Below are 20,237 nucleotides of genomic sequence, written 5' to 3'. Positions count from 1 at the left end.
TATATATATTTTCTTTCTTAATTTATTTCTTCCATTTGACTAGCGGAATTATGAAAGTGCTCATTATATTTTATGAATAGCGAACCCTTCTTCAATTATGACTAGAGACCCTCTGGTATAGGTTAGACCTTATGAATAGCGAACCCTTCTTCAATTATGACTAGAGACCCTCTGGTATAGTTTAGACCTTATGAATAGCGAACCCTTCTTCAATTATGACTAGAGACCCTCTGGTATAGGTTACCTTATGACTAGAGACCCTCTGGTATAGGTTAGACCTTATGAATAGCGAACCTTATGACTAGCGAGCTTGACCCCAATGAAGTGCTGTTACTTTTCGACTCTTTTACAGGATACAGCCACGAATTGATATGTTGCGACGGTTCCGTTTCCTAGTCGGAATTTGCGTAGCCTTGGTTGTCTTTGTAAGTGTTTTTCTTTCTTTTTTTAACGCCGTTTACTTTCCATATCAGCCCGTCTCAGATTCAGAATTTACTTGTCCTCACCGAAACTGGTAACGCCAATAATCTCTCATATTAAAACACAATGAACATTCAATTTTTCAAGATTCAAAAGATTCAAAATAACTTTATTGCAAACTTAAGGAAAATTTTAAATGTACAGAATAGTTAATAGTAATATACAAATATATATGAAACATTTAAAATACTCATTTGAAACTCCTCTCAACATAAAAAGTACAATAAAAAATAATAATTTAAAGTGATAATATTTAGAAATATTAAAAAAAAAAAACTCCCATAAACACACAACAATATTAAAATACAATAAAGAGAGAACAACGCAATGGCATAATAAAGGAGACAAACAAATAAATGATTATGCTGAGTATTGTACTAAAAACTGAATTATGAAAACTGAAAAAGAGTCTACAGAATATTTCATTTTATTTATTTAAGTTTTTTATTTTGTGGGAGGGAGGGAAGGGAAGGAAGGGGAAGAAATCTGCCGAGGGAGATTTCACCATTTGGCAAATATTCCATGGTTTAAAATAAATTCACGAGACCGCTTTGTTCTGACATTTGGCAACTCAAACTCTCTAGGAGCTCGAAGATTATAGTTTATGTTTTATCAGGTAGCAAATTATGCAGTACATGCCCCGGAAGTTTAACCTTGGTGAAGTATCCCCTGCACAGGTTGTTGATAAGAAGTTTATCATCAATTGTACAGGTTTCGTTAAAAGATTATTTTGCAGGCTATGCTGAATGCGATCAATTTGGTAAGACTGGTCCTTGGTATAATGTTCCTGCCCATACTGCGTATTCTAATACAGGTCTAATGACCGTTTATAGAACAGGACGAATGCATGGCTATCAACACCTGACCGTTTCAGTTGTCTAAGGAAAAATAATTTAGAACTGCACTTCTTAATATTATCAATATGCCGTTGCCAAGATAAATTGCTGCTGAATGTTAAGTCCAGGCAATTTAGTTACAGAAACGCGATCAATGTTACTATCTTCAATACAGTGGTTCAAATTCTGTTTTAACTTTTTTACAGCTTATCACAAACTCTTTGGGTTTTTTTGCGTTAAGTTTTCTGACCAATTAACAATAAGGTTGACATCATTCTGTAAATTGCTTATTTGATTTTTAGGTATTCTATCTGTTACTGTGGTATCATCCATAAATTTAAAATTGTCTGTATATAGGTCATTAATAAAAATAAGAAATATAATAACACCCAACCAAGTACCTTGGCCTGAGCCTTCATTCGGTGAAAGCAATTCAGTAAGATTATCACCCAATTTAACCCTGTTAAGCCTATTACTTATAAACGAACTAACTCAAGCAACAATGTATGGATCAACATCAAGAGACTGAAGCTTATTGATAATAATATTGTGGTCAATTTTAGCCTGGTTCTCACGAGAGCCCTAGTATCCGGATCAGGAGCTAACATTAAGCGCTAACCGTTAGCACCTGCGTGAGAACGCCCGTCGGTTAGCGCTAACCGTTAGCAGTATCCGTATACCGCTAACGGTTAGCAAGCGCTATCGGTTAGCAAGTTGAGCGCGTTTTTATCATCAACCAATTACACATACGCGTTTACAATTTCCAGTTTCTTATTGGCCAGTGATTCGATCATCATATTTTTGGTATCCGGATCGGGATTTTCTCGTATGGACGCACGGCAGCTAACGGTTAGCAGGATCCGGATCGTGCTAACCGTTAGCTGCCGTGTGAGAACATAGCATAAGTCATAGGCTTTCTTAAAGTCGACAAGTAATATACGCAATCCATTACTTATATCAGTAGCATCATAGCATTCAAATAAAATTCTAGTCCATGCAATATTAAATTTTACTTGGTTCCATAAGTGTTCCCCAATTAGGCTTTCTGCAATGTTGGCAGTGGTTGGGGTGAGTGAGATTGGTCTACGATCACACTCAATATTTCTAGGTGGATTAACTTTAGTAATTGTGACTAAGTTGGCACTTTTCTAAATCTGAGGCACAAAACCTTCACGTAGACCGAGTTGATTTTACACAAGGGCTTTGATAATGTCAGAGCATGCTCTTTCAATATCTAATTTGGAACATTATTAGGGCCAGGTGTTTTACCACAAGAAATGCTATAGGCCTATTGAATATACAATTATAAATATCATACTATAATACGTAACATTTTAAAAGATTTAAAGCAATCATATATACATATATACATATTATATATGTTTCATATTTCTTTTTTCTAACACTTAAAATTGTTTTCATTCCTGTTATAGGTTGTCATTGTTCATAATATGACGCTCAGATACAACAAGGAAGGTGTTTTGACACGAAAACACAGTTTAGTAACTGAATTAAGAACATTGATTAACAACTCAACCGCCAAATTAAACGCCAAATCACTAAGCTCAAGTGCAGCCACAAACTTTTTGGATCTTCAAAGTCGTACATTGACGAGTGCAAAACACACTCGTATTCAACTTTTAACTCCAAGAGACAAACTGTTAACAGGAAAGTACATTAGTTTTCTTGTGAAAGCGTTTGATAGTCGGAATCAACCACGGAATCGTGGCGGCGATTTCTGGTTCGCGATATTACACGACCGACAACAACATTTTAGCACTTCTGGTCGTATTACAGACTTCAAGAATGGAACCTACCTTCTTCAGTTTTATCTCGGTTCTGCCGGGGACATGGTTTTAAATTTAAATTTGGTCTACACTGCAGAAGCTTTAGACTGGATACGAGAAATCTACAGGCCTGACGAAAATTCCTTCTTGTGGTTAGGTACATATAGAAGAGGTAGAGGAAAATTTGCTGAAAGCAAATGCAAAGTACACAGAGGAGGTCCAATCCCATCAAAATGTGAATATGGGAGAGGGCCTAAAGGAATGGGCGATACGGTATTCATTTGTGATAAACCATCAATGCTGACCTGTGATGAACTTACATACATGGAGTCTTACGAAAATATGAATGCTATTATTAAGCCTGTAGATCGACTTTTAAGTGAATATAAATTCACTGCATACTTTCAACGGTACCAATAACCTTCTCATTTTTACTTCCTTTTCTATCACTCTATTACCAGTAATGGTTATTATTGAATGCATTGTCTTCATAAAATAGTTAAAAAAAATTTGAAATCAACTTGCTCATTTTAAATGTTCAAAACATGAAAACAAAACCTCAAACATACAAAATTTATTTAGAACGCGTTCTAATCTAATAGTTTGTGAGGAAGAAGTTTAGTTAAAAAGGACAGAACAAGACACAAAGTATAAAAACACCATGATCCATTGTAAACATCTGGGTAAACTTTTATAGGTATGATTTGGGAGCTCAATTGATAATTTTATGTGACTTTAAAATGATTTTATGTGACTTTAAAATGAGCACGTTAATTTTTTGAGACTGAATTTCTGACACTTTTTAAGGGACAATGACATTTACAGCCGATAAAGGATTTCTGAAAGGAAATTTTTGCTTTGATTCACTACACAAAATAATAATTCTTTTCTCTCCACAGCCCATTTTACCAAAACAATGTACCAGTTTTCATCAAACTCAACGTTCGGAGATCAATACCAGGTAAAAAAACAACAAAGCTATCAATTAGGCCGTGCCGGCCTGGTTTCAGACCGAAGCCCCCCTCTAATGGTTATTGGAAAAATCGAAAGTGGAAGTCGTTGGAATGCAAGACAAAAACATGGTCTTCTAGTGACCTTTACAGAGCACTGGCTGGGCACGAGGTTCACATTATAGGAGACTCGACAGTCAAGCAATGGTATGAGTCAATAAATAATAGACTAGGACGTACAGGGTTGAGGAAAAGGAAAGGCATGTACTTTAATGAAAGTTACACAAATTTTGTTATCCATTTCCACAATAACCGTCTGCCTGTTTGCCTCGGCAGCAAGATTCCCCTCCAGCCTGAAATGAAAGTATTTGAGCCCGAACTAATCGATGGATTGCCTAGCGATTCTGAATGCAGATACTTTATTATCCTAGGACACTGGGCCCACTATGGTGCTTGGACAGAGGCCTCTTATCGCGACCACATGTTTTACATCAAAGAAGCTATCGTTCGACTTTTGAATCGATGTAATGACGTTAAAGTTGCCATTAGAAGTTCTCATCCACGTGATCACAAAATTTTTCAAACCCGAGTTCAAAGTAATCACTGGGTATTCTGGGACATGAACCGAATCTTGAGAGAAGTTTATGCAGACGTTCCTGTACACTTTATTGACGTCTGGGATCTGGCTATGTCGTTTCCTTCGCCTCATGATGTGCACATGCCGATGCCATGCGTCAACGAAATGGTAGATTTACTAATGTCCAATGTATTTCCTACTCTGTGACACAATGTACAACTTTTTTTTAAAATGAATTTGAACATCTTCTTATGTGTGCCTGCTTGTTTGGTAAAATTATATCTGGTGGTATAACCCAGGCTAAACGGATTCAGATAATTTGGTCAATGCCGCTACTGTCCTCTGAATATTTTAGAAGAAACTTTGATAGGCCTATATAGTGAGGTTCCAAATCCCAAAAATGACGGGGCAAAGTGATTTGTGGGTAGAAGATGGGATCCAGCTGGATTAGGGTATTTTGACCCCACTGATTACAAAATTGTTGGATCCCGCAAACCAAATACTTTCATCTAAGTGCCTAAAAGTGCATATTCAAATGACAGCCTTGGCATGGTAGTAAGCTTTAAAAGAGATGAAATGTTTGTTTAAAAGGCTTCAAAACATTTTTTATTCACTCATTGTTAATTTTTAGACAATTTATCCGTATAACTATTCTCACTGATTGGAAAGGCATCGAGTATGGTTAGCGCAAGTTTTAACTGGCATTGCGTGGGTGAATGGGACTTCACATCCAACCACAGTAAATGGATTTGAATATTTAACTTTAAAATGCATTAGTAGTCAATATATTTACAGTAAACGCTTATGTGAACAACTTCCGTCAAATGGATTCATAGAACGGCAAACAGACTGTGAAGGGATTGTAAAGAAAGCGTTTGAATCCAAAGAAGATCCCCAATGTGCACTACTAATACATGTATTTCGTTCAACTCCAATAACAACCGACTTCCATCTCCTGCAAAAATCCTAAACCGCAGAGTCTACAAGTCGAATTGACGATGAGAATCACCCAGCGTCTTAGCGAAATTGAAAATGCATTCACTGATATCTACAGGAGGGGGAAACGTTTAACTAATCGAACTGCAAATCAGACTAAAATGCGATAGTTACAGAGAAGTTAACAGCTGTTTTAATTTCCCTTGTAATGTTTATCTTCTCAAAAACAGATTAGAGTTTTAAAAAATGACTTCTACGAAGAAAAAAATATTCAAAATATTTTAAACAAATACATTAATGTAGTTTTTTTCTTTCTTTCTTTCGTGGCGTAACCACCACATTTATTTCAACAATCTTCATTAAAAAGGAACAATACAATTGTGTAAGTTTATACAGTGCATCCTTTAATTTGCGATCCCTCTAATTCTGAGACCCGTTAATTCGAAACCACATTTTCGGGGAACCAAAGGACAATCTTCAATCTTTTAACACAAATCTAACCTTCCAAGTGGAGACCAAACCCGAGACTACTCCAAATTTCCAGGTCCCAAAGGTGGTCTCGGATTGGAGGGCGAATTGTTTTATATAATTTAAAACGTATCACATTCTGTCTTCCATTGTCACGTCACTTATAGCAGTTTTTTTTAAGGACAAGTGAAATAAATCGTTAGACTTTAGACTGACTGCTTGGGCTTCTGGTAATTATGGTGTTCTTGTTACTTTCGAACAATACTTTTTTGATATTGTACATTAATAAATTGACCTTGAATGGCTGTTTTACACGTCCTGTTTTACTTACATTCAAGTACTCTTTATCCACTGGCATATTGAATGAGATATCATCAGATGTATGCAATGCTTTTAAAAAATATTCAACACCCTAACGAATCTTAATACTAATTAATCAGTTTTTACACCAATCTATTTTTAAGCAAAGCTTTATCTTAATGCTGATTGTTCATTATGCCGATAGGAAATCACTTTTATGTTAGGCGATGTAATGATATAAAATGCTCTATTCTGATCATAACCCAGATCCGCCCCTGGAGTATTGTCTATTGTGTTTATAATGGGAATATCGATTTAGTACTTAGTTGTGAATGGTAATGCTAAATCGTCTTTGCACTAAAAATCGATGACCCAGGTTAAATCATGGAGGATTTTTTTTTTTTAAATTATTGTTAAAACCACAGAGTAAAGGAAAACAATCAGAAATTAAAATAATTCACGCATGTGTCGAAACCGGCTTGAAGACATTCACAGATGGTTACCCAAGCTCAGTGGCGGCGCCAGGAATTCCCCAAGCTCCACACCCGAACGTTGGGACGAATCGTCGGGGAAGACTAGCCACCTCCCTCCACCCCCGGCCGGGGAAACAATTAAATTTGTCGGGAAATGTTTTTTATATTAAAAAAATAATAGGATTTTGTGTTAACTGTGGGGTTCTTTACTTAAAAAGGATAATTTGATAGAAAACCATGCAAGTTAAAGAGTCTCCATGTCAGAGGTACTATTCCCCCTGTCGGAGGTACCAGCCCCCTGTCGGGGAAGAGCTGGCGCGTGCAACCCATACAATCGTAATAGTGTACATCTCGCACATACTGTAGCACTGCTCGCACTAAGCAGTTTTTAATCCCTAAAATTTGACAGCCTATTATTATGGCATGCTTGAATTGTACTTTCGGCGCTCGAGAGTATACGTTGCTGGAAATTCCCCGAATATGTGAGGAGGGGGCCCCCGACGGCGGTCCTTTGCCCTTCTCGATCCCCGCTAGCGCCTCCCCTGCTTAAGCTCTGTCAAGATTACCAAATTTGTTTACAACATAACTGCTGTAATTGTCATGATGCGATGTCATTATAACCATATTTAGGCATGTCACATATAAGATCAAATTGAGTCTGGATAGAGCTTTAGGAAGTTCGTTCCAAGCCAGTGAGCAATCATATTAATATCATAATAATATGATTGCTAGTTAATCTGCTAAGAAGGGCTAATTTATCTAGTTAATCTGCTAAGAAGGGCTAATTATTGCTTAGCTCCACACAGTAGGCCCTATTGATATGTAAATTAATTACTTACTTCCTGTCACTGCTTGGTATTTTTGTTTTTTAGTTTTTTCAATTTACTTGATCTTGAGAATGGTTCCATGATGGACCCGAAACGTTGATCTTTCTTTTCATTAAATTACTTCCTGTCACTGCTTGGTATTTTAGTTTTTTTCAATTTACTTGATCTTGAGAATGGTTCCATGATGGACCCGAAACGTCGATCTTTCTTGTCATTAAATTTTGTTTTGAAAATATGATTGCTTCTTGAAAAAAAAAATAAACGGTTTCCTCGTGAATTAAGGCTGAGCCAACTAGTGTCACAATATACCGATTTAATGTTTCTCCAAAAAATGTTTTAAAGCAATAGGCCAGTTGTAAATGTATGTAGAAATTCATAAGGGTTTTTTTTTTTTTTTTTTTTTCCATGTTTCTGTAATAACAAATTTGTTCCCAGGTCGTAAGTTGTGTACTGCCCTCCTGGATTGGACGGTATGGCCTGGGTTGTGCGACCCTCGGGAGTGGTCACTGCTGCCCCTCCACCTTTTTTTAACTTTTGTGATGGTCTGGTCAGATGCATAATTTGACTTTGGTTGGCATATGTAAAAAATGTCCTCAATTCAGTCATTGGCTGGCAAGGAATTCTCTTTTGCCACTACTTTTACATGTTTTATATTGAATAAAAGATACCGAAATATAAATTCCTGTTTACAAACTGTGATGACGTCAGCACAACATTCCCAAGCAAGCACACACACACACACACTACTTCGATTGCATTAGTTCCTATTTCTTTAATAGGAACCAAAATATATTCAAACAAATACATTAACGTAATTTGGGTTCATTTTGTGAACCCATAATTAAAATCTTAATCTAGAGGTACATTGAAACCATTAAAGATGTATTGTACCATGCAAAATACCAAATAAAAAAAAAAACCCCAAAAAAAACATAAAAAATTTACAAAAACTTATTTTTTAAATTAACTTGCTCATTTTAAGGTAACATACCAATTATCAACTTAAAGATATTGTATTTAAAATATTAAAAAATAATAATTATAACAATAATAGAAACACTTTCAGTATAAAATCAGGTAACACATTTTTTAAAATTCAGTAATTTCTATGCTCAAGACAATAATTTGTATGTTACTGTAACATGTGCAAGTTAATTTCAAAAATACTTTTTTATGATTTTTTTTATCATTTTCAAGGGACAATACATCTTCAATGAGCAACGACACTAACCACGCACATTATATAATTATAGTATAATATAATTTTTATTCCATATTTATATGTGAATAAGCAACATTAATATTTGAACTTCTGGTAACTATCGATGTCCTCTTGTTTCGAACAGTACTTGGAAATATGTTAGTAATCATCTGCAATTTAAAAACTAATACTGTACATTACTAAATAGACCTAGAATGGATGTTTTCTTTCACTTTGACAATATAACTAAAAAATTTAAAATAACTCCATTCTTCAACATAGCCCTAAACAACATATTTTTCTAACAAAAAGCTGGTAATATAACATACATAATTATCCATTAAAGTTTGATGGTTATTGACAATGGATATATATATGGACAATATATATATATATATACTTTTTTGTTTATCCTATCACAACATAAAATAGACACAAATCAATTATATTTCTTTCACACTTTTAAACTATAAACTTAACATCAATTGTGAAGAACCTATATTTTCGGTTGGTGTTCTCTAAATAGGTACCCCTATTCAGAGGACACCCCTATTAAATGGACAGTTTTCTGGCCCCGAAGGTGTTCCATTAACTGCATTTATTAAAATCGAGAACCAACTTTAAAACTGGAAATATTTGTTTATAAACATTTTGGATCACGAGTTTGAAGAGGTTATAAACGGCAAATGTTTTACTATTTTGTTTAAAGGGTAAGTTACACAAAAAAAACCACCCCAAAACCTGGCATTTATTGCATTATCCATGAAAATGCTGCAAATGCCAAAGCTTTTTCTTACTTTAAAATACTTGATAATTATTTTTCTTGATAAAGATGTACACATAGCTAAAGTTATCTAAAATATATCAACATATGTTTGCACTTTTAAGTGGCCCATACTTTTCTATCTCTAAATCTGTCGAACATAATACGGTAGGCCTTACAACAACACTCGGTGCATAAAATATAAATAAAACCAAACAATTACATTTTCCATAATAAAACAGTAGCATATTGCTACTAATAAACAATAACAATGATACAAAATAAAATTAGTAATTACAATGTCATTCTTTAAGTTTAAATAAAATATTTTTACTAAAAAGTTCCATCTAACATAAAACTACTACTACTACTAAAAAAAAAATGTAAAATCAATTAAGTCCTGTATAAATTCACCTAAAGAACATTTAATATAGTTTGAAATACATCTCCAGAAAACACAACACGTTATTATAGTGTTTGTGAACGTAGTGCTTAAGTATATCAGAGAACGACGTTAATACAACATTTCAGCAATGTTGTATTGTTTAATATTTAGTTGTGAAATTACGTTATAAATACGTATTTATAGTTCTACAGAAAGTTCTGTATACTAAATGGTACGATGTTAGTAAAATTGTTAGCTGGAGGGTTAGTGAATCACATCATCAAAGAAAGTGTGCGAATGTGTGTTATAGAATACATATCATCACATTAACCCATAACACCACATGTATAGTCTACGATTACTCAATACATAGGTGCATACATTTATCAAATACTAAAAATATTGCACATTAGGGAAAAGGAGGATGAAGGAAATTATATTCTTCTTCTGGAAAGAGTTAAGTACAATAATATTTATAAATTGTCATGTACTCATAAACCTCCATTCTTATAGATAATACTGTATAAAAACTATGCTTACATAAATATACATAAACAAAATATGTGTTAGCTATCAGTTAAAATATAAGTTCTACAAATTTAAAATGGGACTCCATTATTTACCTCTACTAACCATAATAACCCATACCAGCACAAGTGTAGTCAAGTCCACGAAGAACTCTGTTAATTATGGTTTGATGCATTCACAAGTATCATTGTGAAATATTGCACCACGCTAAGAAAATAGCATACATACTGGTTAATGAGATACAAAGAGCGCTTATAAAATATTATAGAGGTGTATGCACTAAAATGTTTGGTAACAAAATATTTATCTATCATGCAATAATAACATCGTAATACTTTCAATAAACACTTCAAATATACATATATTTGAAAATATAAATTCGCTCAACACAATGGTCAATGGTCACATACTTTTATAGTGCCTTCCACAAAAGAAACTGCCTCAAGGCGCTTTACAACAGTTAAAATGTATATGAACTTAAGAAGCTAAGATGAATATATCAAGTATACTTACTACACTACAGGTAACTTGATAATTAATATAATGACATATTTTTTTTTTCCAATACATACATTTGCCAAAAGCTAAACTCATTCAGAACACTGTAAACACTTCTTTAAGTGTAGTTTCAAAATGTCAAATATTTAACTTAAAAGCACTGAATTAAAAAAAACCATTTTTAATATTCTATACTTATATTCCTATGGTGAGATAATGTCATTTTTTAAGCGTCTGAGCTCTGGAGGAACACTCCGGTCTGAATCATCTCCAAACGTTGTAGGTCTATTGCCTGTTTCAGCTTTCCATTCAGCCACTGTAGAATGAAGGCGTAAAAAATAGAATTATTTGTTTTGTTCACAATGATGGAGTAGTTACCAAAATAATGGATATTTGATACAATACAATACAAGAATACAATAAGCCTAGAAGCATTGCCATGATTGGGTGGAAGAATATCATGTGACAACTTACTGCCCACTTTAGTATCTCTTCTCATTCAACTAGACTTGTGCATTTGTAATGACAATTTTACAGGGGAATAGATTCTGTCAATATTCATTTTTGACATTCAAAAATGCTTTTGAGTCAACACTCTAGTAATGTATTTTTCAAACTATGATTCAAAAGGATATAATATACATATATATATATATATATATATTTATTTATTTATTTTTTATTATTTTTTTTTACGTTTGTGATGTTCGTTCGTTTTGATGTTTGGTGATCTGCACACACACTCTTTATAACAGACCTCTGCAGAACATCCCTATTTTGACAAAGTAACTATAACAGTGACATTTAGTATATCACACAGATATTACATTATAAGTGACTTGGTTGACATTTGTCTATTACCTAAAAGCTATCTTCGCAATGATAAACGAATCTGTCCAGTACATGGACCTCACAAAGTATTTTTTACAGAACAAGTAATAGGACGTCGATGACGTCCAAGTCCAGCAGTACTCAATGTCATAGTCCTTGTATTGTGAACTCAGAGTAAGAGAGGACCTCCAGTACAATTGGCAGACCTTGGATTTCTGTAGTATAACTAATCAGATTTGAATAATATTTAATGATTTAGGCCTATTAGTAATGTGCATAAGCGTACAACAGGACTAATACGGCATGATTGCTTTGAAAAAACCATCAAACCAATTGTGTCACTGGCAAGGCAAGGCCTAACTTCATGTGAAAAGTAGAGCGGCCTTTGTTGTATGCCGGTGAGCAAAGAGGTATGTAAAAACTTTTTATTTGTTATTATTCATAAATGATTTTATAGCAATGATGATGTAGTCCAAGACAAAGGCAGGTCGATTAGGCCTAGTTCAAGGTCTAGGCCTAGTTAGTTATCATGGATAAGATTAACCTCATGATGTTTGGAATTCATTGTGATTGTAGGCCTATGTGGAAGCAACATCGACTATTGTTTGGACATTACAACAATTATGAAGTCATATTACAGTGGCATGAATGCCCATCAAATATTAAAAATTCACCCAAATTTGTTGAATATCTGTAGCTTTTATATGTATATATATATATATATATCTGTGGCGTAGCCCGACCAGGGGCCCTTGGAGGCCCCTGTCCCCCAGCCTAAATTCTCACTTAACTCGCATGTCTTAGGAAACAGACACCTAATAATTGTTCCTCTGCTACGCCACTGATATTGCCTAAACGAGATAGCTAAGGCAATCTATACAAGCTTTACATGAAAAAGAATCACCAATTTTTATTTACCTTGGCAACTTCATGGTTATTGCACAAAACATCTCTTGTTGCAACATCCCCGTCCTCATCCTGTAATACATTTTGAGGAAAATGAGAGCAATGTTATTTACATTAAATAATATTTCAATTTCAATATATTTTATAAACCTCCAAAATATAAGGAAAACTAATGTCACACCACAATAAAGCAGAACATCATATTATATAATAGTTAATAATTAATAATTACATTTTTAGGCTCAGGGCCAAGGACAGACCAATAGCAAACTTTAGTATATGTGTGTAGTGTGCACATTTTTATGATGGTCACCCCACCCCATCCTAGGTTAGGAAGCTCTGATTCTCAAACATTGATTCTCAATCCCTTTAGTAAGTGGCAATCCTTGCAAAAGACAAACATGCACACAAGATGCTCTACATAAACTGAGTCTCACTGAGTCTCAGTTTATGAGGCTTAAGGAGTTGTTTTGGTCATGAAAAAAAAAATCCTGTAAAGCTACGTTTCCATACAATCGCTACGAATCATGGAGCATTTCCGATTCTGTCAGGGACTGCTACGCACTACAGCGATTGCACTGAAAACACTGTAGCGACAATATAGCGACCCATGACCCTGGGACTGGAAAGCAAGCATCTAATAACCACAAAATTCACTAATGAAAATCAGTTCAGAATAGAATAATTCATATTTCACTGTGTTATGAAAGTGTCAGTACACATTTAATGTGTTTACCTTAATATTAAACATAATCGTTTGATCTTCAACTGTTGGGTTTGAAGTAATGTCAGTGAACAAGTCTGATTCTTCTAGATCCCATCCGCCATACCAACGACATTTATCAAGTTTCATAAGTTGCCTGATACATGAAAAAACAATTATGAATAAGAAAGAAGACCATTACACTTCAAACTATTGAACTTGAACCGGTAGTGGCGCATCCATCAGACAGGCCTGGACCCCTCATCTGATGCCACAAAAAGGTTGTCGGATCAGAAAGTATCTTGATTGCCCATCCCTAATATTGTGCTCAGGCAATGTAAATAATGTGCAATTTAGATCCGTCGACAATACGTAATACTGCCTTTTCTTATCCTTTTTCTTTTAAATAACCGTGATTATTGACATGGTAATAATATTTATACTAATTAATTGATAGTAGAGAATGATACGTAGTTTTATATAGTTCAACTTTTGCAATTCAATATCCCAATTTTTAATGTTAATATTGATGGCAATTTAGTTGGGGCATTATTGATATCTTTTTTTTCTTCTAAATATTTTAATAAGTTTATTGGTAATTATTTTTAATGATAATGATAGCATCGGGGTAGATGCCTCTTCTTCCGAAATATGCAATGAATTCTTTAAAGTGCACATGAGTCAAGTGTCTACAGTGGACCTCTGTTTTAAGTTCTTTTCCGAGATCTACCAGCAAGAACCACCCTGGATGAGGAGGTTCTCAAAACAAACGCTGATGTTAAGGTTGTAGTTAGTGGCGCTTGTAATATCTTGTAATTAAGAAATGACCTACTAATATTCATGTCAAAGAGCAGAAAGTAAAGAAGAGAAATAGAGTTTGTTTTACTTCATATTTCTTGCACATTTGTCGTCTGTTAAGATTATCACAACCTATCACAGTGTCCATGCCCATGAAATTTTTAGATATGAGCACATTCAAAGTGCAGTATTTACCTTAAAATACATTTGGTTGAACTGCATTTACATGTCTGCAAAAAACTGTTTTAAGATACACACAAAGTGTCCTTACCTGTTTGTCACAACTGCGACATCAGGGGTGCCATCATCAGAATGAATTACAGCATGAGCTAAGTAAATATCAGTTTTATAAACCTCAGCACGGCGAACGTTGTACAGGATTGCGTTTCCAATGGCTTGGTATGCAGAGTATGGCTTGAGTCCCTTAAATAACAGAAACAAAGACATTAAAACCTTTTGAAGTTACAGGTCTCCACTTTTGGGACCGGGATTTTTATGGTCTTTAGCTGCTTTGGTCTCTAATTAGAATAAAAAAGATAAAAGACATTTGTTAAAGTGGTCTTTAATTGGAGATGGTTTAAATGGGAGGGGTCTTTAATTAGAGGGAGAACTGTATATTCTTTCCAAACACTCAGATAAGTCTAGTATGAATAGTAGCTTTCCCCATTGGGGAATACAACAAAAAAAGAAGAAACATTCAAATATGAAACTAATCAGTATAAAATAATAGCTACAACAGTAGATTGTTAGCAAAACAACTCAAAATAATCTATAGACTTAAAAATGGACACATCAGATAGACAAAATATTCTTGTACTAACTGACTATAGGTTTAGATTGAATATCCAATCACATGCAGTGAATGAGCCCATGGTTTTGAGATAAGGGGATATGCCATGACAACTAAGCCTTAACTATTTTAAAAGTTTATATACATATCGACTGAAATAATAGCCATAGGACTGTAAGAGCTGAATGAGTCAATACAATACAAAATATATGTATTAGTGCTATTTGCTACCCTAAATATCCAGTCAGACAGAGAGAGCTTGTTAATTTGTTTATTATGCAAATCCAGGTGTGCTGTTAACTGCTGGGCAGTTAAGCCAATTGTTGTGCAGTCTGAGTATAGTTATGTTATTGTACTGGCTTAGTTTTGTGATAGGAGGCACAATCTTTGGTTAGTTGTTCATTTGTAATACCTTTAATTATATTATGATAGACCTTGGACATTGACAGGCCTTTAACATTAAGCAAGTTACTTGGATTGCTGTGTAGATGAACACTGGTAAGCAAGATATTTGCTACTGCATAGTAGTCTATTTGAATACAGTAGCTGGTAGCCTTACAATTGTTTGTTTTGTGGTAGGCCTACAAGCATAATGAATTATTTTAAAGAAATTTATAATTGTTTAGAATATTGAATCTATTTGTGTTATCATGTAAACTGTGTTCAGTTGGGGTCGGTTCGGATAATATTTTGGATCTGTTCAAGGAATGAAAAATGACAATTTTTATGAAACCAAGGAAGCGTATTTGCAAGTTGCCGTAGAGTTTTCTTGACCAGTATAGGCAATAGATTATTCATAATAGCATTTACAGCCTAGAGTTCTAGGCAAACAACTCAAATGAAAGGCTGATTGGAATTATGTATGATAAACAGTGTTTGAAATATTTGTAGCAATGATTTTTGAACTTTGAACTTTCCAAAACTATACAGTGGACATGATTGTAGACATTCATATGGTTTGTAAAAATATATATAGTTTGAAAAAAATATCTGGTTTGTGAAAATATGTTATCTTATACAGTGGACAATTTGCAACCTAAAATGTCTGGATTGCAAAATGTCCAATTGACGAAATGTCCACTGCAGTTTTGAGAAATCTGGGTTATTTGCGGGTTTTTCATCTCTATAATACACATGCACCAAGGATTGCCAAACGTGTAGATGACAATCCCTTTCACAAAACAAACACAAACATACACAAACATACAAGGCTGTAAACAAACTAAATCTCAATGTGAGGCTCATGGAGTGGAGTGGTTTTGGTCATAAGAAATATCCTACAACACAAACAGGAACTGAACCCGAAGCCTTTGAGATCAGAAGGCAAGCATCTTAACAACTAAGCTATTTAACTCCACTGCATTTCAAGATGTCAACCCACATTAATAAATTTATCTGTGAAATTTTGCTTACCACATTTGGATTGATAAACCTTGGGAGTCGCTTACGAGCCATGACATCTTCACCAACTTCTGTTGACCTCTCAATGCCCTCTAGAATGAATGTCGAAGCATCTACTATGCCTCCTAGAGGTCGTGTAAACAGGCCTAGTATACCTTTGCCAATGCCCTTGAAGAAACCCTTTATACCATCCATCTGAGCTCCTTTGATTGGGTTTGACACCACACCAACAAGGCCCATAATTATACCCTACATTAATAAATAAAAACATGTGAAATTACACAAACCATTAGTGATTTGGGTAGTTTATAAGTGAGATAATTATGTAGATTTACTTTATACCAATATTGTGATCAGTACAATATTGGTCAGTAAAAAATAATAAAATTGTATGTCCATCTCATTGCACTCTATAAGAACATGTCACCTTTCACATTAAGTCATTGCACATGTTTGTAAATATTATTTTGATGTATGTATGTCAGGGAAGCATCATTGCATCCAGTTAAATACACAAGACTATAGACGTTTTTAACTATACCTCATAAATATTAATTAGGTAATAACATTTCATTGGCTAATTCCACCTGGTAAGGATTGCAGTAGTTTCTACTACTTCCCTGCGAGTGCCAAGTTTACGTATGTGTCTACCGCACCCCATCCAATATATCAGGAAGTAGAATTTGGAAGTGAGTACCAAATAAATAGTATGAATGTAATTTCAAATGTCATGCCTACCATGAGAAAGCCTTGACCAGCATATAGGATGCTGAGTGGAAGGCTGCTAGGTTTACGTCTCATCTTGCGAAGCCGTCTCTGAAATATGCATGAAATTATTGAGTTATATTCATTGAAAAAACTTTGAAAGTAAAACAAAAATAAGGTGTATACATTTTTTTTAACTACTTTTCTTTCATTGAATTTTCAGGTAAAACTACAACATAGCAAACCCAGATGCTTTCTTCACACTTTCACTATTTTATGAGACAAATAGAATCATCATGCCCGTATACGGGCATATCACACACATTTATCGCATATTTGATAGCGTGGAGAAATTATAAATGTTAGAAATCTTGCAGCAAATGTAGGTCTAACAATGTTGACCAAAATGTTTACCAAGAGTTGTAATTGGCCTAGTTAATCAAGGTAGTTATCAATTAATGGGAAATATAAGTATTATAGAAGAAATATAATGCTGTGATTTCTATTCCATGGAAGGTAGCACCACAAGTAGGCCTAGCACTCTGTCTGTGTGATGTAATATTTCCAGTCAATTTTATTTCAGTTCAATTTCCATGTGCACTTAAAATGCATATCTACAATTATCATTACCTCTTGGTAGCTTTCATCAAAGGTAAGGAATGCCAATGTCTTTCCAACACCTGATGTGAACCCTGACAAAGAGTCAGCAACTCCACCTGTATTCAAAAAAAGCAAATCATGATGAGTTATTAATCGGGCAATAATATATCTACCTGTATTTAAATATGCAAATAGTGCCAAGATCGTCACTATTGCACAGTAACCCATCTAAAAAGAATATCATGGTGACTTAAGTCAGATATACACGATCCATGTGATCCTGTATTATGTAGTAATCACAGTGATAACAAATGTATGTAATATTTCAGAGCTCTTCTCACAATTGTATTTCTTAGAGTAGCTTATTGGCTCTGTATGTACATTAACAAGGCACCTTTGAGTTGCTAAAGCCTGAATTCAGCCTACTCTGTGGATTTTCAGATACAACTACGATGTACAGTTTGTTAGGTAGAAGCACTGATAAGTATTCCAACATACTTTTCATTTTCATACTTTATAAGCATGTTATCCGGATGAGGAGCAACTTACCAACTGTGTGTCCCAAGAGGCTTTCCACACCTCGAGCCAAACCCTCAGCAAATTCACCAGGCCCTTGTATAGCACCCTTGTAAAATAAGAAAATTAATTTTCATTAATGGTAGGATCGAGCTGATTCAATCTGTGACTATTTCATTATCTTTATTGGTACCAATTTAATTAGAATATTGTGCTTTTCAAGTGATCAGCTTAACCTCAAACCAGTATTGTTGAAATCCACACAACATGGATTGGATTTTTTTCAGTATGAAATACGCCAAGGATAACTCACAGAACTCTGAAGATCAATTTCCAGTGGGGACCTTCTGGTGGTAATTGGGCAGTGCACTAGGAGGCAATCCCCTACTCTTTTCCGAAGAATGTATTGCATTAAGTAAAGAGACATGCATTATATTGCCGGACCAATGGCTTATGTTTTATCAAAAAGATGGTGCACTACTGAAATTTGCACCATCCCCCCCCCCACCATTTACCTCAGCTGAAACACAAGGAAAGCAGTGGATAATATAGACCCATGTACCAAGGTACTGTAAGGATCTCCATGAAACACTCGGCTGACTGATTAACAGATCATTTTTGTCTGGGCGGCCGTTATGGCCAATATACCCTACTGCCTCTATTATACTGCCCTCATCGGAACTTTTGAAATTACTATAACTTGTTTTCTTATATAGTTTCCTTCATTTTCTTGTCCGTACCTGATAGGGTTCATAGAACAGGTCACCTAAGCCTTCCTTGATATCCTTGAACAATCCGTATGGATTGCCCAGCACATCCAGACCTAGGATAAACACATAGGCTTGCTTGATGGCCTGGCCCTTGTAGTGATTTACCACTTTAGTAATCATCTCCTCCTGGGTTAGCATCACATTGCTCCGTTCAAAGAAACCAAGTCTTAAAAGAACAAAAGTTATCATTATCGTAATGTAGGATACCAATGTATGAAACAATACCAGAGTTATAGTTAAATAGAAGTTGATGTAGAAATAGAATAGAATATTGAATAGAATTGTAGCACCTGTTCATCTACCAAGCAGTTGATGCAGTTCTACTGCACCACTCCTTCACCACACTGAAGCAGTGTATTGTGTAGTTTCCCTCTACTACCAATTGAATCTACTGTGCAGCACCCTTCAATCCATCTAGCAGTTACCAAATGTGTATCATCCCTCCTCCACCATCAAGCTGTTATGCACCACCATTCCCTCTATCTAGACACTGAAATATGAAGCCATGCACAGTACCCCCTCCTTCCCCCTAGCAACTGCAAGAGCAGTGCCATATAGGGTGCAGGGGCTCCAAAAAAGACCCCCCCCCCATGAAAATGTCAGTAGCAAAAAAAAAGTCGTGCTCAAATAGTTACAAAATCACTTTATATCACCATATTTTGCGACCTAGTGCCACCTCCAGCTCCTTTCCACCAACTTAGTAGCAATTAAAATAAACCCCTCCTACCACTTACAATTTAAACAGTTGTGCAACACTCTTTCCTTTATTAAAGAATAAAGAATATACAGTATTCAGCTGAAATTTCATAGACAGCTTTAATTTCAGGTAAGAATTTTTAAAATAATGGTTTTTCAAATCTGCTGCCTTACTTGATTTCAACGTCGCTGATCTCGGTGAGAGTGGAACCAATTGAGTCAATGAAGAACTTGAAAACGTCTTTCTTGAATGACTTTGGTGACCGTGTGGTGCGATGCGGTTCTCCACTCAATGATAGACTCACAATCAACTAAAGTATTAAATTAAAAAATATATATCTATAAAATAGAGAAAATTAATAAACAATATCACATGAACAACGTCATCGGCCATTGTGAGTCCATTAAAGATGTAACTAACAAGGTGAGCAATAAATTGGTTCAATGATGATCTGATCAGAGTGTCCCTGACAGTGGCTTTCCTAGGAGGTACTATTTTTGAGAAGTGTTCT

General features: G+C 34.9%; 2 protein-coding genes across 6 annotated transcripts in view; one reads left to right on the top strand and one right to left on the bottom strand.

Annotated features, from left to right (window-relative positions):
* Positions 1-5,818, top strand: part of LOC117103342 (NXPE family member 3-like) — a 10,415-nt gene extending 4,597 nt beyond the window's left edge. Inside the window, exons 2-4 of one of the 2 annotated variants that reach the window (XM_033243916.1) lie at positions 353-425; positions 2,750-3,513; positions 4,003-5,818. In XM_033243916.1, coding sequence (XP_033099807.1) covers positions 372-425; positions 2,750-3,513; positions 4,003-4,837 — 1,653 coding nt within the window. In that variant the 5' untranslated portion in view covers positions 353-371 and the 3' untranslated portion in view covers positions 4,838-5,818. The remainder of the gene's footprint in view (positions 1-352; positions 426-2,749; positions 3,514-4,002) is intronic. The other variant, XM_033243985.1, reaches the window with a different exon arrangement.
* A 3,058-nt stretch (positions 5,819-8,876) lies between these two features.
* LOC117103073 (vacuolar protein sorting-associated protein 13A-like) overlaps positions 8,877-20,237 on the bottom strand; it is a 92,443-nt gene continuing 81,082 nt past the window's right edge. For all 4 annotated transcript variants that reach the window (XM_033243598.1, XM_033243830.1, XM_033243669.1 and 1 more), the window contains 10 exons: positions 19,900-20,036; positions 19,000-19,195; positions 18,293-18,368; positions 17,774-17,859; positions 17,177-17,254; positions 16,451-16,687; positions 14,519-14,670; positions 13,483-13,606; positions 12,759-12,818; positions 8,877-11,325 (listed from right to left, as the gene is read on the bottom strand). In XM_033243598.1, coding sequence (XP_033099489.1) covers positions 11,236-11,325; positions 12,759-12,818; positions 13,483-13,606; positions 14,519-14,670; positions 16,451-16,687; positions 17,177-17,254; positions 17,774-17,859; positions 18,293-18,368; positions 19,000-19,195; positions 19,900-20,036 — 1,236 coding nt within the window. In that variant the 3' untranslated portion in view covers positions 8,877-11,235. The remainder of the gene's footprint in view (positions 11,326-12,758; positions 12,819-13,482; positions 13,607-14,518; positions 14,671-16,450; positions 16,688-17,176; positions 17,255-17,773; positions 17,860-18,292; positions 18,369-18,999; positions 19,196-19,899; positions 20,037-20,237) is intronic.

Source organism: Anneissia japonica, unplaced genomic scaffold (genome assembly GCF_011630105.1).
Source record: "Anneissia japonica isolate Jap-2015-1 unplaced genomic scaffold, ASM1163010v1 scaffold483_len1788099_cov177, whole genome shotgun sequence".
Lineage (NCBI taxonomy): Eukaryota > Metazoa > Echinodermata > Crinoidea > Comatulida > Comatulidae > Anneissia > Anneissia japonica.
Note: the sequence above shows the minus strand (reverse complement) of the source record. Positions and strands in the feature narration are given on the sequence as shown.